Raw genomic sequence first — 27,503 nt, forward strand, 5'->3', positions numbered from 1 at the left:
AACAAATAAATAAAGACATCTCAAAGGGCATCAGAAATGATATCAGAACTTACAACACTCAGCATACATCTTAAGTAATACAGGATAATAAAAATTCTTTGTTTGAAACAACTAACAGGAAAGAGTTGAAACGCAATATAATCACATATTGATGCTAATGGCTAAGTAGTATAAGAAAAATGCTCTTAAGTATATGAAGTGGATATTTTGTTGCAAAAACTGAAAATTTGTTTTGCCACCCAAAAACCATCTTACCAGAGAAAAAACCGTTAAATTGACTTTTAGATAATACAAAACCGATTGCAAAAAGGTTAGTAAATCCCTTAAAATTAAATAATCAGTGATTTTTGTCCCAAATACGGGGTTTCACATTTTTGTTATAGTTTTCTAGAAAAGTAATATTTTGCCAAAGTCGCACTATTTTGTATAGTGTTTAGACGCTACCCTACCGAGGCCACTTAAACCTTTTTTGAAATTTTGCCTTTCGTTTGACACTTTTATTTTGGTTCTTTCAAGGGCAAGTAAGTCAATGGAGTGAAGCTCAAATCAAAATGGTTAACACCTTATTCACAAAAAATAACAAAAAAAACAGATTATTATGTCTTATTTAATAAAAAGGCAATTGCGCAAAAGAAAAATAAATATTGTTAAGTACCTAGCAGAAATATTGTATTTTATCTTAAAAGGACTATCTCCATCACTTTCCATTTTTCAATTCAACCACTTCTCTATTTTAATAAATTGTAGGGAAGTTTGTAATAGCTTTTTTTTTGCGACCTTACTAAGTCGTTCGATTGTGTCCCACAATCTTCTTTTGCTAGAACAAAAACAAAACATTTTTTTGTTTAAATAGGTAATCTTATTTTCGATATTAATACCAAGATGCAGCCTGAAAACATTTATTTACCTTTTACATTAACAACCTTACAGTCGACCTTTCAACTTTTTCGCGGATGACACGATAATTCCGGTAGATTCGATATGAACCAAATAACGAATTGTTTGTAAAAATGGACTGAGTTTAATAGAAATCAAATCTTGAAGTAGGTAATGTTTTTTTATTCAGCAGAGTATACAGTTTCTGGGTTTGTAACTTGAACCAAAATTTGGTATGGGGAAAGCCATATGTATGTATACTTTATGCTAAAAATACTTGTCTACTTGGCCGAAAGATAAAACCCAAACTTTCTGAAATAAAATAAGTTCAAAACAGCACAATTTAAGTGATGCAACAACAATCATAGAACATTATAATTACTTGGGCTTTGACGAGCTTACCAATTACATTTTGAAAAATAGCTGATACGTTTTCTGACTTTTCTTTTTCAGGTTTCGCAAAGATACTTTCGTACAATATCTGAAAGATTACATTTATGGCAAACTGGGAAAAAACAATTCCATGAATGTTGCCAAACCACCTGAAGATCCTTCTTTAACCGACTTGAATATCACGGAAATGTTTGCGAAGCATTTCAATAATACGAATTTAGAAGATGACATAACGGAGAAGATCAGGGGTTTTTATCCATCTTGTAAGTTATGAGTTTAACATGTAATTTGTAGAAGTAAAAAAATAAAACTTTTTCAGGCGAACAGGCTCAAAGCCTAGATCAGGATGAGTGGAGAGATTTAGAAGACATAATGGATTTATCATTCGATCTGGGCACCATTTCAAACACTAGAAACAGTAACATTGCGTCGGCGACGTTACGGCTTTATCGACTTCCTCAGAACACCACCAACACCGAATTTGACACTCAAAAAGATGATTGCAAAAATCTTGACAGCGCTGAAGAAGATAAATTGCTGAGGGTTTCCGTTTACTGGTACATGAAGACTCAGAAGAAAAGACGTTGTAAGTTTTGGTTTAATTTATTTACTAATGATGGCTGATTTTGTTAATGGTTTTTAGTCAAGAAACGACTGTCTGACAGTACAGTAGTTCCGGAAACTACTCCTTGGGTGGAATTAAGTGTGAAACCGGCAACAAAGTCTTGGAATCGAGCCGCCAACAAAAACCTGCGCCTTGGAATTTTAGTGGAAGACCAAGAAAACAAAATCTTAAGGGCGGACAAGTACTTTAAAGGACCTTCATGCACGGTCGGCGTTAGTGAGTGTGGCTTATTAACATTACTAATACCTTTATTACTTCATAGAAAAACTCAATAAATTGCTAATAAATGCGCTCCTTAACTAATGGCCAATCTGTGATAATTAATATAGCTTGCAACTTATGCGAGTGTCTGTTTGAAAACTAATTAAGAATTATTTTTATGTTGTTCTTATGAAATCAAAAATGTTAATTTGACTTAATCGCTGATGAAAATTAATTCATTTGCAGCAACCCCAATACCAATACCTTCCCTCGTCAGAGACGCTTCCGAAGCAGGCGAACTTAACAGAATTAGTAGCCAACTGGGACGAAATACAACGAATTCCAATGATAGGTAAGCTCAAATCCTTAAAAATTACATGTTTTTACATCAAAATAGTCTGATGCAACGTTGTCAGATTTATATGTATAGCCGGATGATGCCCTAATGTCTCACGTTAGATGCCAAATACGTGAAAACAGAAAATCAGCCTTTGCACAATTTTTCTCATTTTCTAATAGAGAAGAAACTTGTTTATGGGTATGACACTTCCATTCTTCCTTCCTGATTCCCCTATCTAACTAGTGGAGTATGGCTTCTGCTCCCTTTATGGGACAATTTGCCCAGGATATGTCTGACTCTAGGCTATCCCCAGGCAGGCCTCTTGGTGTCTCGGTATACAAATCGATTGGTTGTCTTGTCTGGTTTCTGAGCTTTGTTTCCTCCTTGATATGGGCTGTGCGTACGGTGCTGAGCGTTAGAAAGACAACACCACAAAGGAGGACAACACAACTACTGGGTGCGTATTCTTGAAACGAGGGAAGGGAATTATCAAGAGAAAGTCCTGTAGAATGTGACAGGAACCCGCCATTGTCAGCTTCTTCTGTCACATTTTATCAACACTTCTCTTGAGACTTCCGTTCCCTGCTTTCAAGAATAGGCCCCCTTGATGAGAGCAATAAATGGATCCAGGGGATCTACAAACAATATAGGAAAGGCGTTTAAGATCAGTTGTCTACAAACATACTTTCTTAATCTCTAGGTCTTGATAACAATCAAATCAGTTTAAATACAAAGTTTTAGGTGTTTTTTTTAAATTTTATTGTATCTATAGATGATTCTTATTTTTGGTGTTATTAGTGAATATTTTTTTGATTAAAAACTTTTAGTTAATTATTAGTTATTTGTGCGCCATTATTATCATTCTTATTCTACATCAAATGGATATTTCATAAAAATGTATGTATTTGTTTAGTCGGTTGATTAACATGTTTGTTGGTCTCTCAATTAGACTAGGAAATCCCATGGGGGATGATACACCACTCTGCAGGTCTCTATAAAGGTCAAAGACTTCATCATAGTTGATAGGGTATTGGAAAAATATGTGATTTAAGTCTTCGATTGCTCCACATACACAAAATGGAGAATCTGCAACCCCAATTCTAAATTGATGCTCATTAGTCAGGCAATGGTTCGCATTCTTATAATGGTTTTGATAATTGTAATTGTGTTGTAATATTTTATTTCTTTGAACCAAGGCACTCGGTTTAAGACATCCTTCTTTGTATCACATAATGTATCCCTTTTATTTTAAAGCCACTGTGCATCTCATTCCTTTCTCTGTCCATCAATATTCTTGATATAGAGAGAAGATATGTCTTATGTTCAGGTCTACTCGTAGTTGGTTAGGAACATTAAGCTTTCACACTGCATATCCCGTGCGACCGTCTTTTTTTCAACCATCTGTGTATATAAAGATGTTGTCCTTTCTCAGTTATTGAAACATTATCGAAGCATCGTTAGATTTTGGAATGAGTAGAAGTAGCTGGGCGATGGTCTGTATTTGGATACTTCGTTCTATTTCAAAGTATGATTTTTGTACATCCGATTTTTGTATAGGTAAAGTTGTTGTAGGATTCCACCAGATATGGGACCTCTTCACCCTTTCTATAATTGACATTTTTTTGTTTGTACTTTAATATACTTGTTAACATTGGAATAATTGGATGGTATTCTATTTTGATTTTGAAGACTTTGGTTTTGAATTTTTTCAATTTTTAAAATTTTTTTTTAAGACATTTACGGTTTTTTTAATGTTGAAATATCAAAGAGTCAAAAATTAAATTGAAGGGTTTCCGGCTTGTGCCATATTTGGTTTGCCCTGGGCACACCGACGTTGAAGGGGCCATAGCAATCAGAATTAACAAGAAGACTAACAAATTTAAATTTATGCGGTGCCCCACCAATTATTTTTTCTGGGTCTAAATTGAATTTAGAACCAAGTCTAAATGCCAAACTTGTAAATACCATGCGGAAAAGCCCCATAGCCTCTATAGAAACCAACCAAATGTCTTACTAAAATAAAACTAACTCATTGCTTTTCCATTGCAGTAACTCACTTCTGCCAATAGTAGACATTTGTTACCTAGAAGTACCGGCAAACATGGACATTTCTCAATTCGACAGTGCCCGAATCAACGCTTGCAACTTACGGAAAGCCCACGAGGAAAAGCAACGTCTGGCCGAACGGGAAAGATTGGAACGTTTGGCAACGGCGGCGCTGCATCTACCAATCGCTAGGCATATCAGACATCAGCGGCAACATCGCCAGAGTCAATTGAGCGCCAGCGGATTGGTCGAGGACTTTGAAAAATTGGGAACGGACAGACGGCAAATTTCTGATCTGGAAAGAAGCATGAAGAACAGTATGAGTTCCAAACAAATTATTCTTACCAGAGCCGAATTAGAGAGTCTGCAGAGAGATAGAAATTTAGATCGGTAAAAATGTTTTTATAGAGTTTACAAGATCAGAATTTGTGAAAAGAGACTAAGAAACTATTTAAGTAATAAAACAACACTCAAACCCAATGTCAGGTGTGGCAAAAAATATGAACAGTGTATCAAAAGACCTTCTTGTAAGTAATTATTATTTTAGGATTAAATTATTATTTTCACATTTCTTAAGGTAATTTATTATTATTAATAATTTAAGACAACCTGGTAATAATACTATTCACATATCAAGTAGAAAAAACTATGTATATTTACCCATAAATTATTAGGACTGACAACACACTAACTAAACATTGTATATGTAATGATTTGGAACAGAAACTAAAGACTGTATTAGGTTTTAACACATCATACTAAATAATGTAGTTTTTGTCATTTAATTAAAATTCTCTCATACTCTCTAACTAATTTAAACCATATTTTTAGATGTAAGTGGTAGTGGTATTAATAATATTACAACTAAGTTAATAACCTATTAATTATAGCTATTTGTGTACCAAGGGCGCTAGAAAGTAGTTAGTAGTACCTACATAAATAGCTATTGTGTCAGCTTTATTGACAGTAGTATGTGTAATATTATATGTTAGTAAATCAAATAAACTAAACTAGGTAAGTTTTAATTTTTTATCAGTATTTTATTGAATATAATTGTTGTCAAAAATTGGGTACTATTATATACTCAAATACATATGTAAATATAGGAATAATAATATCATAAAAGTATTAAAACTGTTAGATATCTATAGGTGAATTTATTGTATTTAGGTATACGTTACGTTATATCCAAAATTTTGCTTTATTATATATTAGTGACAGTAAAGTATAGTCAGAAACAGCAACAATTTAATAGTTTGAACCAAAAAAAAAAAACAAGATAATAAGAATGTATGACAAAAGTTTAAGTAAAATGGTATGTCGTAATATTTTGTCATAGAAAAGTAAAATTGAAAGAAACAAACCTCACATTCTTTCTACTACATCGTTACCTTTTATCGATTCTTGCTAAACGCAACAATTTTTGTTCGCACTTTCAGACACACAAAATACCAGTTAGAGTAAATGTAAAACGTCTTACCCTTATTAATTAATATCATATAAAGGAACAATTCAACTATTTTTAAAAAATTATGTATCTTTTTGTACACCTGTAAATATGTATGTATAATAGAAAAATGCCTTTTATGGTATACACGAGCAATAAACCTATTCGATTGATCGATTTATAGTTTTATTAGAAATTCCTACTTTAGAACGCTTTTGTGATTTGACAAAAATCACATTTATTATGACTTTTATCAGTCATTTTGTGACTGTCAAATTATGTAATAATATTTTTGGTCTAGACACTCCGTTTTTAAGCAGTTTTTTGCTTCTAAACTTTGAAATACAACGCACCTCAAAGCCACATAACTTATGACAGTTAGGTAATTATGATTATTAATTCTAAAATTTTAAACTGAAAAACTAGCGCCTTGGCTAAATGCAGCTAAATTAGCTATATTTTGGTTGATTCTTATTGCCCAAGGAACGCTCTTTTCAACGATACCAAATTTGTTAAAATCGGTCAAACCGTTAAGGAGTTAACCGTTAAGAACAGGTTATATTGCAAAAACATTTGAACACCCCCCCACCATCAATGATTTAAAATAACTAAAATATTAGTTTAACAAAAATGAATAAAAAAACATTTTTTAATATGTTATGCAAAATCTATAGAAAATGCAATTTTAAAATTTAAGATGGCGGTTACATTTTCTGGTGGCCATTTTTAGAACTTGAAAATATTTTCTTGCAATTTTTCATGGCCGATTTACATACACAAAGTCATATGACGAACGTTTTCAAAGATATGGCCGAAGAACAGTCTTATTGGGCCACCCGGTACATTGCAATTAGTCCTTATCAATAAAGAATAGGCCATCCAATTATTGGTTTTTCTGTCAGGTACATTATTTTGCAATTAATGCAATTATGATCAAATGTATGTATAAGTTTAAAATCGCGTTTTGTTAATATGTATTTGATCTTCACAATTTTTTTAATAACGTTTTCTTTGTCAGTTTTTACAGATTTTTTTTCATCCAGTTTTGCTGCCAAATAATGCAATTTTTACAAAAAAGCATTTCTCGCTATTTTGTAGTAAACTTGGGCTATTTTTCACTGTCTACAATTGTTCATAAATCTATGCACAGATTTGATGGGCATCGATTTGCATACAACAAACGTGAAAGTTATAGCAATTTTTTGCAATTTGTTGTAAAATGCAATTATTTGTCTTTTCGTCAATTTTAATAACAAAATTGAGTTTATTTCCTACAAATGTTCTTCATAATGTGTTTTCTGTCAGTTTTTACAGATTTTACTAGTGCCGTGTTTATAAGAAATTTTGATGCACATGTTATTCAAAACATATTTCTTTGCAACTTTAATGTATATTTAAACATGTTAGGCCAATGTTATTTTTTAAATTCTAGCATATTTTACATCTAATTTTGCTGTCAAGTAAAGCAATTTTTGCAAAAAGTGTTTCTCGCAATTTCCTAGAAGTTTTGGAAAATTTTTTACTTGCTGCTTTCTGCAATTTCGATTTTTACATGCAATTTATTCTAAACATAACTAATTGCAATTTTGATGTATATTTTAAAGCAAGTTGTGCCGATGCAATTTTTACAAATTTTCGTTAATTTCTATTTTTTTCTTTCTCATATTTTACATGCAGTTTTGTTATCAAGTATTACAATTTTTTCCAAAAACATTTTTCGCAATTTTGTTCTCTTTTCTTATAATTTATGTAAAAAAAATCGGTGCAATGTTTTAGATGTAAAACTGAACTCTCTACAATTTTTGAGTAAAGTGTTCTTTGCAATTTGTTACAGATTTTATCACTGACGTTTTTATATGCACCTTTATTGTTTTAATTGACACAAAAGTAGATTTCTAAAGTTTCTGACATGATTTATTTTATTTTTTGTAAAACCGCATTTTCTAGAAGATAATGGCACAAATACATTCCGTATATAAACCATTAATTAAAAAAAACAACATATCCACACAAAAGACAGAAAGCAAGCTATTATTGTCTGCCTTTGTGTGGCAACTGTTTCGTGGTTTTAAGCATTTTACGTTTGCAAACGGTACTTCAACCACCAACTACGTTGACGTTAGCATTGAGGTTAGGAATCCACAGCGTGTCTGTAGCCGCTTCCACTTCTGTTCTGTCTTTTCTTTTTGACAGCCCAAGTTGTTGTTGTCGGTAGGTTATTACTTTTTTACAAAAATCTTTAAACATCTAGTTAATTATTTAACTAATTCAATTTTTGTTATCGTCAGTGCATTTATCTTAAGTGAATCTACAAATGTACCCAATTATTTTTACAAAATCCCCGTAAACTGCTTTGAAATCCAACAATGTAGCACACATAACCTCTTATCCATAACAAACTGTCTTTTTTTCAGAGCCAAAGAGGTAAGTTCGAAAATGAAGTTCAATAAGCTGGTTACCGCCTCTCGAAGCAAGAACAGGAAGAGGCATTTTACTGCCCCTTCACATATTAAAAGGACTTTGATGTCATCACCCTTGTCCAAGGAACTTAGACAGAAATACAATGTTCGTTCCATGCCTATTCGAAAGGATGATGAAGTTCAGGTAAGTTCTATTTTATATCTTTTAGCTGGATTTCAATAGAAACTATCATATTTACTAAAACAGTTAAAAATTTACTGATTTCTTACAACTTTGATGCAATGCATGTTTGATGTGCTGAATCAAATATTGATTACAACCAAAAAAGACCTCAACTTAAGTTATGTTTGATGTTCATTAACTGATCTGAAACTATCTATTAATAAAGTGTGTAGTACTTTCTAAAGTACCTGCTGTATTTATATTCCACTTGAAAATTTGGTCTTTTTCATTTAATATAGAGCATAAGGACAATTTGATTTTTCCTGTCATTTATATATTATAAATAAGTCTGTATCTAGACTACACCAATTAGATCGAAAAATATATGAATTCACTGGAGATGGGATCCTTCCTGAACATGTCTAATGCATACAGTGCGTTTTTTTTAACGCGCAACATAGGATTTCACGTGTTAAATTTTGAAGCCCATGTTAGACCATGTAATTTTGGAACTACAAGTATAAAACTTGACGGGTGGCTATTTCGTACCCTGAAGCTTAAGTAAATTTACCAATTCGGCCTAAAAAGTGTTAAAAAACTTGCAAAAAATCATCTTTTTTCGAAAAGGTTTTATCGTTTCATACTCCCTGTATGCATTGTTGTTCTTTGTTGGGTTTGATACTGGCACGGCAGGTAGCAGGTAAAATTTGGCGTAGAAAGTAAAACAGGGTGATCATTAACTTTATATCAAGAAAGTTAAGAACAAAAGAAGTATTTTTATAAGTGAATTGTTCAAATTGACCTCCGTTTGAAGCCAAACAGTATATTCCAAACAATCATAAAATGCCCTTTTGACGTTCAAAAGATGTCTGGTCGTGATGCAGTCAAAATAAGTCACTTTACCTGCTACCTACCCTGCCAGTATCAAAAACAACAAGGAACAACAATGCATACAGGGAGTATGAAAGGATAAAATCTTTTCGAAAAAAAAAGATTTTTTTCCAGTTTTAAATAACTTTTTAGACCAAATTGGTAGACTTACTTAAGCTTCAGGGTACTAAAGACACACCCGTCAAGTTTTATACTTGTAGTTCCAAATTAACATGGTCTAACATGGGCTTAAAAATTTAACACGTAAAATCCTATGTTGCGCGTTAAAAAAAACGCACTGTATTATTGCACTGGGTTGGGTGTTTATAGTGGGAGCATATTTTTTGCATCTCCTGAATTCAAATGTCAAGTGTCCTTGTCAAATAAAGAGGTTTTTATAGGTGTTTATGTACCAAGGGTATTAGAGAGAACATAATGTCCTGTTTCATCCTGATGGACATTCTACTCTCCCTAAGGCCTGTGGTGCATACAATGTTTTATGTTTTACCTACTTCAGCAATTATTTACTGTTTCTGGCATTGAAAAGTAAGGCATACTTTTACGTTATGATAACGCCTGCCTATAATGCCCTCAGGTTGTTGTGGCCACAATACCCTCCCACTTTTCTAGGTATTATTTATTAATAATGGTTGTTTTATCCTGCAATCAGATTGCAAATGATCCATTGACAGTTACACATTTTTTTTTAGGTCACCTGAATGTTTTATTTAATTTGAATTTTGACAGTTTAAGTTTGCCATTAACCAGCATTTTAAAGTTCAAATCTCTTTTTTTTTTCACTTTGAACTTTGGTAGCTTCAATTTGCTGTCATTTTCAAGTTCAAACTGTATTTATTAAGGTCACATAACTGTTTTGAGGAATTCTTAGATATCTTTTTTATCCTGTTTACATTTGTACTTTGACAGTTTCAATTTTTTTTTAAGGGTTCCTGACTGTTTTACTGAATTTAAGCTTTGACATTTTAAATTTGACTTTCCGCAATTTGAACCTTGACAAATTTAATTTGATGTCCCATGTTCCAGAAAATTTTCGTTTTAAAACTGTATTCATTAAGGTCACATTTGTTTGGACTATTAACAATGAATAATGGGCCCATCCCAACATTTTTTTTATTTCATATTTGAATTGAACTCAAAAAAATATGAAATACATATTTTTTTATTTATTTTTTTAAATATTAAGTCTAATAGCAAAGATTGAATAAAAAGATTCAAATTTCATAGCAATATTTTAAAGGCTTTCTTCTCAACTACTTTCAACCAATTAGCTGCCAGAAACAACTTCTCTCCTCAGCTTTTTGCTTTTGTGTTGCTAGTTTATAAATGTTTACTTATTCAAATTAATCTTGGCAAAATTATAAAGGATAAAAGGCAGTCATTCCTATAAACGTCTCAGTGTTTACAGTTTTAAATTTCTAACAAAAACATTGAGCCCATTTCAGTTTGATTATTTTTTTATTGTTTGAACAAGATTATTTGACAGTTCTGTCGTTAGTGTTATCTGTAAAACAGTGTAATAAAATTTTGAATGCACTGGGTGCATCTTCCTACCATTTCATGGTAATTTGGTGCAAACGAATGTATCCAGTGTTTTCACATTTCTAGAATGCACTTCCAATGTTTAAGTTTTGAGCAGAGAAATTGCAAACACATAAAAATATCACATTATTTTATAGTTGTTATTTCTGTGGTCCACCCTATATTTTTAAAAGTATGATTCTAAAGTGTTGCAGCATAATTAGGTTAAACAAATGTTTGTTATTCTATAAGGTCTTCAAATATGTTGTTCTCTTCAGTTAAAACAGACCACCCTGTCCACATTCCTAGACACTCAATAAGTTTAGTCAAATTTACCTTACGTTCAAACTAGGATTTGAAATGAAATGAAACTGGAAATAATTACATAGATACAGAGAATTGTTAATTCTTTACTAACATCCTGTTTTTATGCTTATGACCACAATGTTTCTAGAGAAGTTATTAGAGTTGAACTTTTTTTCTGGGCTCTAGGTCAGTTTTTATAATCAGAAATCACTTTATGTGATGGTTCATTATTTATTAACGTTTTGACTTTTTATAAACATTTTTCAAAATTTGTATGGATACAAATCAGTTTTTATTACATACCTACCTAAAACATGATATTCATTGGTGTTCATCCAAGACAGCATTTTTTTTTTGTTGATGGTGGATTTAAGCAGTTGGTAATTCTGGTTTAGTCACATTTTAAGAAAACCCACAAATAATCAGCAAAAAAAAATGAAAAATGCTGTCTTGGACGAACAACAAACACCAATGAATATCATGTTCTAAGTATTTAATAAAAACTGATCTGTATCCATACAAATTTTGAAAAAGGCTTATAAAAAGCTGAAACGTTAATAAATTATGAACAATTACATAAAGTGATTACTGATTATAAAAACTGGCCAAAGGCCAAGAAAATTTCCAAAAAAAATAAATTATATGGTCAAAGAACAAGATAAAACTTAACGATAATTTAACTTTGATATTTAAATAATAATTCATAACTGTTTTGTTAAAAACTAAAGAATATCTATGATGAACACAACCCATTCGTAGACAACAGGATTAGAACAGAGTAGAGTTGCGGTTTCTAGGGTTTTCCTTGAATACCATAAACTTAGCTTAGTTCAGCCTGTACGTTGGTGAAACTATGGCACTGAGTTAATGCAAGTTTTCCAAATTAATTCTAAAAGTACCATTAAACAAATGTTTATTGCAGTTTTTATTTTTCAGGTTGTAAGGGGTCACTACAAAGGACAGCAAGTTGGCAAAGTGGTCCAAGTATACAGAAAAAAGTTTGTCATTTATATTGAAAGGATACAGAGAGAGAAAGCTAACGGTGCCAGTGTATATGTAGGAATTCATCCTTCTAAGGTATAACACTAGTTTATTGCTTTAAAAAAATAATTCACAATAATTTACAATGATGTCTTGTTAAATAAGTTTTGTCAGGTTTTAATAACTTTAATTATAATTCAACATGATGATCCAACCCATTCCTAGACGACAAATGTTAGGACTTAGCAGGATGTAGTCTGTCTAGGTTTTCTAGTTGGTACTAAAACAACTTGCAGAGTCCACTTTGTCAGATGGTGAATACTTGGCACTGATTCTTTAAAATATTTTTTGTTCTATTTCCAATGCTTATGCACACAGTTTTGCAATATTAATTTTTCATTGCAGGTGGTAATTGTTAAGCTGAAAATGGACAAAGATAGGAAGAAGATCATTGACCGAAGAGCTAAGGGACGCTTGGCCGCTTTGGGCAAAGATAAGGGCAAATACACGGAAGAATCGGCCGCTGGCGCAGTCGAGACTTCTTAAATTAAGTGAGAGTTTAACTTTCTTTTATTAAATAAACAAAAAAAAAAAAACCGAAACAGTCTGTTATAATTTTTAAATATTGTAACCCAAAAACCTGGCAAAGGTAAGTAGGTTTGAAAACAGGAAATATGTCGAATATTTTGATAAGTATAAGTTGAGGCATGGAACAGGTTGCTAAATCTTAATTTTCACCTTTAATTTTTTTCCTATACTCTACAAACTTGGATGAGCGATTGAAGAAGCCTGATTTACACAAGCAAAAATTCCCAGATATTATTTATGGGTTAGGGTGATATTGACAAAGGTTTGTTGATGTTTAGGATAGATATAAATGAGGCTATAGTGCCGGTGTATACGGCAGTTGTCAGAGTACAATGAGTAGGAACTCAGTAATCTGATTTTTGGAGCTTATAAGCCTGGCGGAACACCATCAAACATCCGTTTTCACTGTCCGCAAAAGCCTTCACGATACCTGATAGGCGAAATAGAATATAATTGTGTTATAACTCATAATGTTGAGTAATTTCAGTTTTAGCAGAAACTTCTTGTATTTAAAAATAAGCAAACTTCACACTACCTTATTTTAGTAACTTTATTATTTTTATCGTGATTACACCGGCCCACACAATTTTTCAAACAGGAAAAATATCAATAAATCCAGTTTTCGTGGCCTTTAAATAAATGTTTCATGCCTTTTTATTTTTTCCAAAAATGCCGTATTCTACAACAGCTCCTGTAGTCTTGTATCTATTTCCCATTAAGCAGTGTCATGTTTTTAGCACGCGTTAAGAATGTTCCCAAGATGGCATTCACGTTCTTGACACATTCCAAAATAACATTGGGAACCTGAATGGAATGTGCTTTTTTGATGTTACAGATCTCCCCTTTCACGTTCGTTACAGGTTCTGTTGAAAGTGAATAAAATATGAATATCATATTCATAAAGAATGTTCCTCGGGGAAGCAAATCCGAACTTGAAAAGCACATGACGGGAACCTTAATGCTTACTGATTTCTGAACACCTTTTAATTTAACAAAAACACAAACATCAAAAGAATGCTAAACTTGAATTTCCAATCACTTATTACTCGCTGCCTCACTTATTTTTGAAACAATATACAGTCTGTCCCAAATTCGATGCTCACCATTGAAATCTCAGTTATTATTGAAGTAACAAAAATGTTTCAAATAGAAAAGTTTTATAGAATTATATGGCTAATTAAAATCTTTTTTGAAAAATATTCTATTATTTTTTGTTTTTAAGATATTTCGAAAAAAAAGTTTATTGGACAGCTGGTAAACTTCGACATTGTTAGGACACTTTGTTCTGAAGAATAATTTGGTTGTCCCAAAAATGTTCTATCTATGTATTGTGGCCAGCCCGTTCGCCAGATATTACCCCTCTGGATTTTTATTTGTGGGGAGCCACTAAAAATGAAGTTTACGAATTTGATCCTCCTGAAACAATTGAAGAATTAGAAGCGAGAACTCAAAATGTTAATTCTATCAATAGAAATACTTTAAAGCGAGTTTGTCGACCCGTCATGAAAAGATGTCAAGAATGTATCGATGGAAATGGCCGACATTTCGAACAGTTCGTATAAATTATTATTTTAAGTTTGTCTTGAAATTATGCTATGTTTGTTAAATATGGTTTCTGTTTCATTAAAATTTAATTTTGTTTATTGTGTCATCAATAAAATGATAATTTTTTGGGCTATCAAAAAGCACAAAATTAGGTATGGCTTCCATATGAAAAAAAAGTTGGTATCCTAACCTCAAAAACAGAAAAAGATAGATCATTTTCCTGGCTACCCAAATATTCATCAGAACAAAGTGCGCTAATAATGTCAAAGTTTGACAGGTGTCTACTAAACGGTTTGCACAATAATGCTCACAGAGAACATCATCATTTTTCAGTTTTGTTCAAATATTTCGAAAACAAAAAATGCTGGGTTATTTTTTAAAAGAGATTTGAATTAGCCATGTAATTCTTTAAAACTTTTCTAATTTAAACATTTTTTTACCTTCAATAATAACTGAGATCCCAATGGTGAGCATCGAATTTCGGACAGACTGTATACGGTTTTTGCATCCGGGTCTTCATTTAAGATGTTTCTACATATTCACTATAAATTAAAAACCTTAGGAGAAAAATGGCCTATTCCAATTGCCTTTGCTTTTTTAGTGGGGGATTATGCAGAATGATATATTATAGAACAAAAGAAAAAAATGTGTTTCTTAAACACAATATTGATACAACACTACTCACGTCACGAAATTTATTCGATAATAATTTATATTGTAATAAATAGTTTTATCAAGCAAAAATTACAAATGCGATTATACTTATAACGTTGGACTTTGCACTGAAATAGATTTTATCTTCTTGCAAGTCGTCCAAATTATTTCTGAATTCTAAAATTATTTTTGGCTAAACTGAAGTAGTCCATAATTTTTGTCCACTATTTTTGCGGTTAGTATTCGCATACTAATTTGTAACGGGTATTTTTCCAGTAAAATTTTGTGTAATTTCTATTTCGTTATACAATTACACCTCATTTACAGTTTTCACAATTTTTGTCTGATTACTTCAATTCATCATCTTTTTTTTCTTATATTACTGCAATCACTCAAAAAATTAAAATTATTTACTTAAGCTTGTTGAAATCTTTTCGAGAAGAAAAAAAAGTTCATTTTGAAATAATTTTCCGGGCTACTTGTATTTTCATCTTCACCTCAGCCAAGCTGCTTCTTCTTTCTTCTTCTAACAGTAATTCCAGTAGGAAAATTATTTTCAACTCTAAGAGATTGAGCTAAAATTGAGATGTTTCCTTTAAAACCATTGTAATATGTTCGAAATTGTAAATTATGCTATAACGCACTAGCCCCAAGGTTTATTAAAATCAGTAGTTTCAGTCTTCCCAACAGTATCTTCGAATACCAGAAAGTTTATCAAAAAAAATCTATACTTTCCTACAAGGGACATTTTTATTTCTCCTTTTTATTTTAGTGCTATGAATATGAATTCTACGACCCACCACGACGATCTTAATTACGTTATTTTTGATTTGAAAGGAAAAGTTGGTGACAGATATTAATTTACAGATTTATAATGATTACTATACACAGGGCGTTTTAAATTTGTGTAGCTCACCAAACTTTCTGCGGTTTTTTTAAGAAAAGTAAACTAGACATAAATAATATCTACAAATTCGTTTCATCAATCTTTTTCCCTATGCTAAAATCAGGTAATCGTTTTTAACATACAATCAGCCACCATATGTACACAGAAATAAAAGTAATGCATGTAAATCGGAAATAATAAGTGTGATTAAATATAGAAAGATATCATTTTGCAGTCCCTTCATAAATAATCATTTGGCTATCGATATACCATTTACATGTCTATAGGTGAATCTATAAAAATTGTACCGGTTTCTGGGATTGAAAAACGGACCAGATAATTACCCAAATCACTGATTGTAGGTAGGTATCAGCTTGCAAATACATTCTTTTTATATGTATAGCCCACCATGAAACGCACCAGTAAATCGTCAGTAAATACAAGTTACAAGCCTCAATGCGAAAACAAGTCTTGCCAGTTTCGTAATTTAGAAGATAAACAACTAATTAAAGGGATTACCATTTATCAGTTGCCAGGTCAAAACCGTAGGTCCGAGAGATCCTTTTATTTTTGTGAGAGACCTCGTAGAGTTCGGACTACCATGGCTGCTTTTACTAAACAGGTACTTGTACTGATTTTTGTTATGGTTTTTTCTATGCATTATTTGTAATGCACGTATTATTTTAATAATTATAAGCATGCACATTTAATTAAATAATTGCCCTTTCAGTGTCCACCTTGACTTTGCTTTGATGCCAACAATTTATAATCCTTGAACTAAATTTAGTTTATTTTTAAAGAACATAATTGTTTTAGGTATTAAAATCCGTCAAAAACTCACAGGTCAGAAACTTCTTTGTTTCTGCTCTTAACAGTCAGGAAGCTGCTGTCACACAACTCCCTTTAACTTATCTATCTGAAGATGAACGAGTGATGCAAGAAACAGGTAAATGCTATCTAATTCTTCAAATACTAAATTATACAAACGAAGTTTGAAATAAAAAGTTAATACAGATTATACTTAGTAAGTTTGGGTATGGTTTTTCAGTTTCAAGAGTAGCAAAAGAACAAATTCTGCCACATGTTCGAACTATGGAAAATGAGAAAAAGATCAACGATTCGGTTTTAAAGGCACTCTTTGAAAATGGGGTAAGTGTTTAAAATGTAATGTTTAAGTGTAGAATTGGTAAAACTGTTGGAAGCAACTGACTGAATCGTACATTCTGCAGAGTTAGTTCTTCCAAGCAAATATCTATACTTTTTCTTTAAAAACTGCTGTCATCACTTATCAGTGACGTTAAGCCTAAGCACGAAGAATTGTTGTGAATTAAGCCCATTTTTAATGCAATATTCATTTTTATCAAGGTGATAATCCAGTGACTTACTCAATTATGTGAAAATAGTCTTACTTACTTCTTACTACTTAATTAGTAAATATAATTTTTTAAGAAGTTTAATTGACAACATAAACTCAAACACGCCTCCCTTTTGTTGAACCAAAGCCACTGAATGCTTTTTGACACATTGGCAATTCAAATTGTTGTTTGTTTATAACAGAAACCAGCCCTAAACTCCCTGTAATGTGTTTATCGCTTTAAAACGATACATTTCATTAAAAACCCTATTTTATACTTTTCTTGTATGTAAAATATTGAGTGTTTATACAAAACTCAATTTTCAGTTAATGGGGATTCAAACACCCTCAGACTATAATGGTTCAGAATGTAATTTTCTGACTGCAGTGCTTATAGTGGAAGAAATATCCAAAGTAGATCCATCAGTTGCGGCTTTGGTGGACATTCATAACACATTAGTTAATTCAGTATTTATTAAATATGCAAATAAGGAACAGAAAGAAAAATATTTGCCCCGACTAGCTACAGATATGGTAAGTCATCTTCTATTTTACGCAAAACCCATTTATTTGTAATTAAAATTTTAGTAAAAAAATTTTATTTTAATGTGAATGAAATTATTGAATATGTTATACTCGTAGGTTGGAAGTTTTGCCCTTTCGGAACCATCATCAGGAACTGACGCGTTTGCTTTAAAAACCACCGCCAAAAAAGTGGGTAACGACTACATAATAAACGGATCCAAAATGTGGATATCGAATTCAGATTTATCCGGAGTTTTCCTGATAATGGCAAACGCGGACCAATCAAAGGTAATCTAAATTACTGTTATAATCTTGTTTTAATGTCTGACTAAGCATATTACATTATCTTATGAGGGTAAAGGCCAACAAATATTTAATGATGGAGGCAAGTCAATATTTAAATCTGAGATACGGTTCTCTCGTTTTGGGTATTAATTTTGATAGTGCCAAAGGTCATTTACGCAATTCTAGTACACATTTGACTGATAAAGTTTTACAGCAGATGTTAATTAAAACTAAGGATTGCCCAAACATAAAGAGTTTTTGGAGAAGATAATAAATTTGGTTAAAGAAGATAGTTAATTCTACTGACACAGATGCAACATTTTCTTTATCAGTGTCAACAACTATTTGCGTCATACAGCCAGCAGTTTGTTTTTTCTATTTTAATGATACAAGAACAATTTTATGGTCAAATGTCAATAAGTTTTAACCTACTTTCAGACCTAGAAAGCGTTGTTGTTGTTTTTGAAAATTTAGAATTTTTTTAAATCTTAGAATTAATAAAATTAGAATAATGGTTTGGGTGGCTAACCCTGTATAGGTATAATTTCTCTAAGGTCCTGTAGGAAATTTCCGGCCCGTATATTTTCTAAATTCTTTGCAAAATCTCAGGAAAAAGATAGCAGCAGATAACAGAGCCTGGCGTGAGGGTGAAATGAAGTTGATGAAGGGTCAGCCACAAAGTATACCAACTTTCTTAATTCAAATCTAATATGACTCTAGTATGACTTACTATGGCTTCTGCAGAGTTTTGAACCTAAACGTTCCAAGAAATGATATAAATTACCAGAAACTTATAGGGCCATTTTGAAAGTGCCATAAACCTCTAAATGCTCCTGACAACCTTCTAAAAAGTGCCAGAACCTTCTACAAATGTCTTTAACCTTCCCAGAGTTGTTTTAAATTGTCAGAGGCCTCTAGGACCATTTTGAATCTGTCAGAGGCCTTTAAATGCTACCGACAACTTTATAAAAAGTGCCAGAGAGTTCTACAAGTGTCTTAATCATCCGAAGAATTAATAAAAGTTGTGACTATATACGCAACCTTCTCCACAATATTTTTATTTTTATTAGACCCTCAAACTGAGATAACGGTCATAACGCCCAACATGTTTCGAGCATATGAAATTAGATGCCTATCTTCAGGGCTGTAAAAAATCTTAATCTACTAAACAGCTTACAACATGAGAAACTACCACCGACGAGACCCAGGTTAAATTTATATAACTTTAGAACATTTTGAAAAGAATTTTAGACTTAAAGCGCCAACTAAAATGATTTCAGATTAACCAACCCTGGAAAATGTATGCTCGAAACATGTTGGGCGTTATGATTGTTACCTCAGTTTGAGTGTCTAATAAATATATTGTTACGATTTTCCCGTGGGTTCACACAAAGTCAATTTAACTCAACAATTAATAACTTTATTTACACTTCAAAACACTCCGTACAATAATTAACTCGGCTATTAAAAACACTACTACAGTTCCACAACTATTTCACTATTTAAACTTAACCGCGTTCCCAAATTCACTACTCCCGCGGTTTACACCGCGTCTTTTATATTCGCAAACCACGTTCTAGAATGACCGCGAAACGCTTCGCGATTTGCGTCGAATATTAACGATTGTTCCAGGTCCGGCGCTTCCTAACTGTGGCCTACTTTAATATGCGCCCGGCCAGATATTACGGCGCATCGGTTTCATCCCGAAGCGAGCGCTTGTTAAGAAGTATCGAGCATAGTAGGCCCAGACCGTAACACTGCCCCCCTCTTAAAGCTGATCGTCCCGATCCGCTTCATCTAATCCGTGGTATTTCTTGAGTCTGTCCAGATGGACAATTTTCATCTTGGCTTTGGCGCTGCGTTGGACTCTGTACACGACGTCGTTTAACCTTTTTACCACATTGTAAGGTCCCTCCCAAACAGGTGTTAATTTCGGTGATTTGCCTTTCTTCCTCTGAGGGTTAAACAACCAAACTTTATCATCTTTCTGGAACCCTCCCGAATTGGCCCTCAGATCATAACGAGCTTTCATCTTATCGCTAGCTAGATTCAAACTTTCCCTGACCAGATCATGGATGTTCAGTAATCTGTCTTGCAACTCGTCAACGTAGTTCTCAATGTTCGTGCTTTGGCCTGTTGGAGATCCGAACACCACATCACATGGAAGTCGCAGTTCTCGACCAAACAGAACTTTAGATGGTGACTGTCCCGTTGAGTTGTGGACTGCTGCTCTATAAGCCATCAAGAAGAGCGGAATATGCTGGTCCCAATCTTTCTGATGCTGATCAACCACCTTTGAGAGATGTTGCTCTATGGTCTTATTAAATCTCTCGACCATTCCATCCGACTGAGGATGAAGCGGCGTTGTTCGGGTCTTCCTAATGCCTAGCAGGTCACAGAGCCTCTGAAAGAGCTTGGACTCAAAGTTTCGTCCCTGATCAGAGTGTAACTCCAACGGCACACCAAATCTACTGAAGACATTTTCGACGAGAATATCAGCGACTGTGCTGGCTTCCTGATTTGGAATCGCAAACACCTCAGGCCATTTGCTAAAGTAATCCATGGCAACAAGAATGTACTTGTTGCCTCTGTTGGTCTCAGGAAAAGGCCCAGCGACGTCTATGGCTAAACGTTCGAACGGCAATCCTACGTTGTACTGCTTCATAGGTCCCCGGGATCTCGTCTGTGGTCCGTGGCTAGCTGCACAAATGGAACATTGTCGACACCATGATTTCACGTCTTGGCAGTAGTTCACCCAGTAAAAGCGTTGCCGGATTTTGTCCAAAGTCTTATTTACTCCCAAATGAGCACCAGTCTTTCCATTATGCATTTCCTCCAGTACGTGGTCGACCCTTCCTCTGGGAACTACCAGCTGCTTCCTTATCTCTTTTCCATCGGCACTCTCCCAAGCTCTTTTTAGCAAGCCGCCTTCAACCACAAGCGAGTCCCACTGAGCCCAAAGTGCTTTGAACTTCAGGCCTTTGCTAGAGATTTCTTGCCATGTTGGTCTTGGCTCGCTTTGTTCCTTTCTCAACAACAATGGGCCTATGTCGCTGTCTTCTAGTTGATCCTTCCTAATCTCATCGGGACTCCATTCGTCATCGGTATTCAGCTGAACCATTCTGATGGACACAACGCCTTCACGTTGTTCCGCTTTCTGGCAATGTTTGCATTCTTCGGCGCAAGGTCTTCTTGATAGAGCATCTGCGTTATTATGCAGCTTTCCGGGTCGATGCTTGATGTTGAAATTATACTGCTGGAGTTTTTCAAGCCATCTTGCTACTTGTCCTTCCGGTTGTTTCATTCCGAGGAGCCACTTGAGTGCCGCATGGTCAGTCCTTATCAAAAATTCCTGTCCGTACAAGTACTTGTGAAAGTGATCGACTGATTTTACTATTGCCAGTAGCTCTTTTCTCGTTACACAGTAGTTCCGTTCTGCTTTGGTAAGTTTCCTACTGAAGTATTCTATGACATGTTCTTCTCCGTTTTGGACTTGAGACAATACAGCTCCAATACCAGAATTACTGGCATCTGTGTCTAAAATGAACTTTCCTTTTGGTTGTGGATAACTGAGGATGGGACTGGAGCAAAGTGATGCCTTTAACCTTCTGAACGCCTGATCACATTGGGTATTCCAACAGTAGGGTGTTTTGTCCTCAGTAAGTTGATGTAGCGGAGCTGCGATGTTGGCAAATCCTTCCACAAACCGTCTGTAGTAGGTGGCAAGTCCTAGAAAGCTTCTGAGTTCGTGTTTATCCTTCGGTACTGGCCATTCTCTAATTGCTTGGATCTTCTTGTCGTCCGTCTGGATTCCGTCGACCGACACCACATGCCCAAGAAATTCGACTTGCTTTTGGAAGAACCAACACTTTTTGGCGTTCAATCGAAGATGGGCACCACCTATTCTAGCAAATACTTCTTGCAAGTTGTCCAGATGTTCTTCAAAAGTTTTTCCCATCACCATGATATCGTCCAGATAAACCAAGCAAGTCTTCCAGTTAAGGCCACGAAGCACAATTTCCATTAGTCTTTCAAACGTAGCAGGAGCATTACAAAGTCCGAAGGGCATCACATTGAATTGGTACAGCCCATTTCCAGCAGAAAAAGCAGTCTTCTCCTTATCTTGCTCCTCAATGCCAACTTGCCAGTACCCACTCTTCAAATCTAAAGTAGAAAACCAACAGGATCCTGCCAAAGTCGTCAGTGTGTCGTCGATACGGGGAAGTGGATAGCTGTCCTTTTTGGTCACGTCATTCAGTTTTCGGTAATCTACACAAAATCTGCTTGATCCATCTTTCTTAGTGACCAGAACAACAGGCGATGACCAAGGGCTGCAGGATTCTTCTATAACTCCGTCGTCAAGCATCCTGTCCACTAATTCCTGCACTTCCTGTTGTTTGGCTATTGGTAGTCTCCTAGGTGGTTGTCGAATCGGTTGTGCATTGCCGGTGTTAATTCGGTGTTTTACAATGGTAGTTTTTCCCATATTGTTCGGTGTTCCAAATATGCTACCATGGTCCAAAATCAGTTTCCGAGCCTTCTTCAGTTGTGGTGTTGACAGATGTTTCCAGGTCTTTTCAAGTTCATTTAAGAGCTTGTTTTCCCCCAACTGCTCCTCCTGTTCTGGTAACCCATCGCAATTGGTTATTTTGACTACAGGCTCGAATACCGCAATAATTTCGCCTTTGTTGATTTTGACGTCGTCTGGAAAAATGTTTGCAACTCTAATTGGGACTTCACTTCCTCCATTTACAAGTGATTTCCCAATGAGGCATCTTCCTGGTCGGTCCGGGTTTCGTACAAGTCCAACACAGCTCCCAGAATTCTGCTCCAAATGTCCAATGATTATTTGCTCGGAATTGCCGCTTATTTTTACTGTCTGAGATGCCAAAACATTAATGGGTGACTCATAGCGGTGATTGGTTGACAGGATGAACTCTTCACTTCCAAACCTTAGGATATTTTGCTCGGGATTAAAAGAAAATCCATGTTGACGAATCAGGTCCATTCCCAGAATAAATTCATCTTCAATATCTGCTACTAGCACAGTGTGGTAAAACGTAATCCTTCCAAGGCAAATCTTGACTGTTATTTCTCCTAAAACTTTAGCCGATTCTCCAGTCACAGTGCGCAGGAGAATACTTCTTCGTAAAGGCTTAATTTGACTTTTATCCACAAGGTTTGACCGGATCAAAGATACTGCCGCACCGGTATCCAAAGTAAAAGTAACGTTCATCGCATCCACCTTTCCATCTACGTTCAGGCTTCCCATTGATCTACCCAGGCTTCTGATGGAGATAATTCTGGGGGCTTTGTCTTCGCTAGTCAACATTCGCCCCGTAATGTTGACTAGTGGGAGTTTTCCTGGTCCCTCCTGGATGGTTGTACGTCCCTCGTTGGAGAGCGGGACGGTATCCTTACTCGACAATCTCGTTTGATGTGTCCCGTACGTCCGCATCGATAACACTCCACTCTAGTGATCGGGCGTGACCGTTCTAACTGTGTGGACTGGCCATTTGCTAATGCTGCCATTTGTTGCACTATTTGGCCGAACATTGATTTAATTTCATTCATTGGTGTAGCAGCATGATCGGCTGGCGGTTCTCTCTCCTCTTGAATAGTCACGGCCCTGATCCTTGGCTTTAAGTCATTGCACGCAGCTTCAACTTCCAGCGCTCGAACTAGTAATTCGCTGCTGTTGCTTCCTTTGAACATCTTCAGCATTTTCTTTACTTCCAGATCTCGAATCCCATCTACAAAACACTGTGCCACAAGTTCTTCTTGGATTTCATCCGGGACGGCTGGGTAAGCCAGATGCACAAGGCGACGAATTTCGGCCTCAAACTCTTGTAAATTTTCACCAGTTTTCTGCAGTCTTGCCTTTAATTGTGTTTGGTACACTCCTTTCCTATGCTGATCCCCATACCGTCGTTCTAATGCAGCTACTAATGCGTCATAGTTGCTTTGTTGGGCGATAGGCAGAGTCTGTAACAGCTCCAATGCAGGTCCTCGTAATGCCACCACCAGTGCTACAGCCATTTCCTCGTTACTCCATCGATTTGCATTTGCAGCGGCCTCAAATTGGAGTTGGTAGGTTGCCCATGAAGTTTGACCATCGTATGTGAGAGGCTTGATCTTGTTTCCGGTGATCACTGTAGAGCTGGCTCCTCTGCTGTCAATTTTCCGCTCTAAGTCGCGTAGCTTTATCTCGACATCATTCTGAATTTTATTCATGTCCTCCCGAACATCATTAATGTCCTCCCGAACATCGTTCTGAATTTTATTAATGTCCTCCCGAACATCATTGAGACTATGGGTTACATACTCTTGGATTTCTGTCTTGTTCCGTGCTAGAACGTTCAATATTTCTACGTTACGTTTTTCTTGCCGCTCTCTATCTTCTTGACGCATTTCTATATCTTGTTGTAGCATTCTTTCTTGTTGTTGTCGAATCCTTTCTTGTTCTTCCTTCTCTTGTTGTCGAATCCTTTCTTGTTCTTCCTTCTCTTGTTGTCGAATCCTTTCTTGTTCTTGTCGAATTCTTTCTTGTTCTTCCTTGTCTTGTTGTCGAATCCTTTCTTGTTCTTCCTTCTCTTGTTGTCGAATCCTTTCTTGTTCTTGTCGAATCCTTTCTTGTTCTTCCTTGTCTTGTTGTCGAATCCTTTCATGTTTTTCCTCTTGTTTTTCAAGCATTGCCATAATAGCTGCAAATTGGGCCTCCATGTTTGCACTTTGACGTCTTGTTATTGGCATAAAATAAATTTAACACACCACTGTTCCGAAAATCTCTAGTCCGGTTCTGAACACAAGTCTCTAACCCGAAGTTTAGTTCCAATTCACGTCGCACTAAAGTCTGATCGCACTTCTGACACCAATTGTTACGATTTTCCCGTGGGTTCACACAAAGTCAATTTAACTCAACAATTAATAACTTTATTTACACTTCAAAACACTCCGACAATAATTAACTCGGCTATTAAAAACACTACTACAGTTCCACAACTATTTCACTATTTAAACTTAACCGCGTTCCCAAATTCACTACTCCCGCGGTTTACACCGCGTCTTTTATATTCGCAAACCACGTTCTAGAATGACCGCGAAACGCTTCGCGATTTGCGTCGAATATTAACGATTGTTCCAGGTCCGGCGCTTCCTAACTGTGGCCTACTTTAATATGCGCCCGGCCAGATATTACGGCGCATCGGTTTCATCCCGAAGCGAGCGCTTGTTAAGAAGTATCGAGCATAGTAGGCCCAGACCGTAACAATATTGTGGAGAAGATTGCGTGTTTATTCACCACTTGTACGATTTCACCTCCACTGCGAGTACCATGTACTACTACTTCACTCCTTCCAAGAATTGTTTTAAATTGTCAGATGCCTCTAGAACCATTTTGGAAGTCGGAGCTCTCTTAATACTAAAAACATTCTGGAAATTGCCAGAAGCTTCAACAAGTGTCTTAAACCTTCAAAGAATTATTTTAAATTGTTAAAAGCTTTTAGATTCGTTAAGCAAATGCCAATGGCCTCACGGCTGACAAAGTTCTAAAAAGTGCCAAAGGTTTCTACAAGTGTTCTAAGGCACCATAAACTAAGTTTTTATTTGACTGTGACATTTTGCACATGTTCTGTCACAGTCAAAGCATAATAGTTTAAGTGAGCAGAAGCTCCTAAATACCACTGAAAACCTTCTAAAAATTGCCAGAAGCCTCTGCAAGTGTTCTAGATCTTCCAAAAATTGTTTAATTATTGGGATATAAATGCTCATTAGTTGGTCATAGACTTAATAATTTAGCCCCTGCTGGTCTTTATGAGTATCGTGTGTTGGGAGTTGTAGGCCGTTTCGAGAACGGTGAAATAATTCTTGATTTGGACGAACTTTCGGCAAGAAACAACCGTACTACTCCAAAATTTCGACCGGCATCTTTGTAAACTTCTTCTAGAAAGCAAAATGTGATATCTCAAAAAATAAAACTGAATAAAGCTGCGACTGCAGCTTACAAATTATAAGTTCATTTATCTCAAAAACTAAAAATGTTATTTTTCTTCTGGGCGTTAGGTTTTTCGGAAGCTAAGCTAAAATTCTGAAATCTCTTTTTTGCAGATTTATTTATATATTAATATAGCTTTTATTAATCAACTAGCCCTAGATGGCTATAACTACGGTTTTGTACTTCACAGGGCTACAAAGGAATTACTTGTTTCATCGTCGACCGAGACACACCGGGATTCACTATCAACAAACCGGAAGACAAACTCGGTATCGTAGCTTCAGGTACTTGTATGTTAACCCTTGAAGACGTTAAAGTGCCGGCCACTAACGTGTTAGGAGAAGTTGGTCAGGGGTAATTACTCTGATTCGAAATTATAACTGTTTAGTGTATTTTTGTAATTTTGCAGTTACAAAATATCTATAGACATTTTAAATGAAGGCCGAATAGGCATAGCTGCTCAGATGCTTGGTTTGGCACAAGGCTGTTTTGATGTGACAATTCCTTACACCTTGGAAAGGCAGCAGTTTGGACAACCTATTTTCAATTTCCAGGTATTTCGCTTCATAATCTCCTTTCAACAGTATCAAAAAGCGGCAATTTTTTAGGGAATGCAACATCAAATTGCAAATCTTGCTACTGAAATTGAAGGTACAAGGTTGTTGACTTATAATGCGGCTAGACTTTTGGAACAGGGTCTACCCTATATTAAGGAGGCGTCAATGGCGAAATATTTTGCTTCTGAAGTAGCCCAAAGGGCAACAATTAAGTGTATTGACTGGATGGGTGGTGTTGGTTTTACCAAAGACTTTCCACAAGAAAAGTTTTACAGGTAATTATTAATTATTTGCCGCAAATATTAATTATTTAATAACTTCTATACTTCATTAGGGATGCTAAGATTGGGAGCATATATGAGGGCACAAGTAACATCCAGTTGACTACAATAGCCAAGGCAATATACAAACAATTTACTCAGTAAATTTTTGTGTAAAGATCTAATAATAAGTGTTAATCTGTGATTTGATAAATATTTTTTTACATTGTGGCACTATTATTTTTAATGTTTTCTTTACTGAAATAAAATATAGAAATTATTATTATGATGATTTTTTGCTCATATCTTCTTCAATTGCCTTATCCCTTTTGTTGGACGTTGGCAAATAAATTATTATAGGATAGATGACAGGCCAAACCGCTTTCTTAGATTTTGCATCCAAGAGTTTCTTTTTCTACTCGGATCCCTTCTACCGTCCATCTTGCCCTGAAGGATAAGCTGCTGAAGACGATATTTGTCGTATCTCATCAGAAGGCCAAAGTATTCCAGTTTCATTTTCTTTATCATGAATGTGACTTCTTGTTGTTTGCCGGTGTCTTCTGAGTACTTCTTCGTTTGTGACGTGATCCTTCCAGGATATTCGGAGAACAAGCCGACATATCCACATTTTCGTATACCTTGCTCATAA

The 27,503-nt window shown here is 35.0% G+C and overlaps 3 protein-coding genes and 2 long non-coding RNA genes across 8 annotated transcripts in view; 4 read left to right on the forward strand and 1 right to left on the reverse strand.

Moving 5' to 3' along the window:
• Positions 1-6,102, forward strand: part of LOC145725369 (uncharacterized) — a 45,064-nt gene extending 38,962 nt beyond the window's left edge. For 3 of the 4 annotated variants that reach the window (XM_081974108.1, XM_081974107.1, XM_081974109.1), the window contains 5 exons: positions 1,330-1,532; positions 1,589-1,855; positions 1,913-2,110; positions 2,342-2,447; positions 4,485-6,102. In XM_081974108.1, the coding sequence (XP_081830234.1) occupies positions 1,330-1,532; positions 1,589-1,855; positions 1,913-2,110; positions 2,342-2,447; positions 4,485-4,875 (1,165 nt within the window). In that variant the 3' untranslated portion in view covers positions 4,876-6,102. The remainder of the gene's footprint in view (positions 1-1,329; positions 1,533-1,588; positions 1,856-1,912; positions 2,111-2,341; positions 2,448-4,484) is intronic. The other variant, XM_081974110.1, reaches the window with a different exon arrangement.
• Positions 6,103-8,004: 1,902 nt separating this feature from the next.
• On the forward strand, positions 8,005-12,809 carry RpL26 (ribosomal protein L26). The gene is made up of 4 exons (XM_081972008.1): positions 8,005-8,139; positions 8,343-8,532; positions 12,163-12,303; positions 12,613-12,809. Exons 2-4 carry the CDS (start codon positions 8,365-8,367, stop codon positions 12,751-12,753), a joined length of 450 nt encoding a protein of 149 aa, XP_081828134.1. The 5' UTR covers positions 8,005-8,139; positions 8,343-8,364; the 3' UTR covers positions 12,754-12,809.
• On the forward strand, positions 10,114-12,094 carry LOC145723963 (uncharacterized). Its single transcript, XR_014176890.1, has 2 exons — positions 10,114-11,197; positions 11,310-12,094. It is a non-coding gene; the product is annotated as an uncharacterized LOC145723963 (long non-coding RNA).
• Positions 12,810-13,770: 961 nt separating the features above from the next.
• Positions 13,771-15,228, reverse strand: LOC145723962 (uncharacterized). Its single transcript, XR_014176889.1, has 2 exons — positions 14,781-15,228; positions 13,771-14,211 (listed from the first exon to the last, which is right to left on the reverse strand). It is a non-coding gene; the product is annotated as an uncharacterized LOC145723962 (long non-coding RNA).
• Positions 15,229-16,306: 1,078 nt separating this feature from the next.
• Positions 16,307-27,140, forward strand: LOC145723960 (short/branched chain specific acyl-CoA dehydrogenase, mitochondrial). Its single transcript, XM_081972007.1, has 9 exons — positions 16,307-16,502; positions 16,697-16,826; positions 16,929-17,029; positions 17,562-17,768; positions 17,877-18,047; positions 26,228-26,391; positions 26,447-26,591; positions 26,646-26,869; positions 26,929-27,140. Exons 1-9 carry the CDS (start codon positions 16,482-16,484, stop codon positions 27,017-27,019), a joined length of 1,254 nt encoding a protein of 417 aa, XP_081828133.1. The 5' UTR covers positions 16,307-16,481; the 3' UTR covers positions 27,020-27,140.
• The last annotated feature ends 363 nt before the right edge of the window (positions 27,141-27,503 follow it).

This window comes from Ips typographus, linkage group LG2, assembly GCF_016097725.1.
Source record: "Ips typographus isolate SLU linkage group LG2, UJ_Ityp_2.0, whole genome shotgun sequence".
Classification (NCBI taxonomy): Eukaryota; Metazoa; Arthropoda; class Insecta; order Coleoptera; family Curculionidae; genus Ips; species Ips typographus.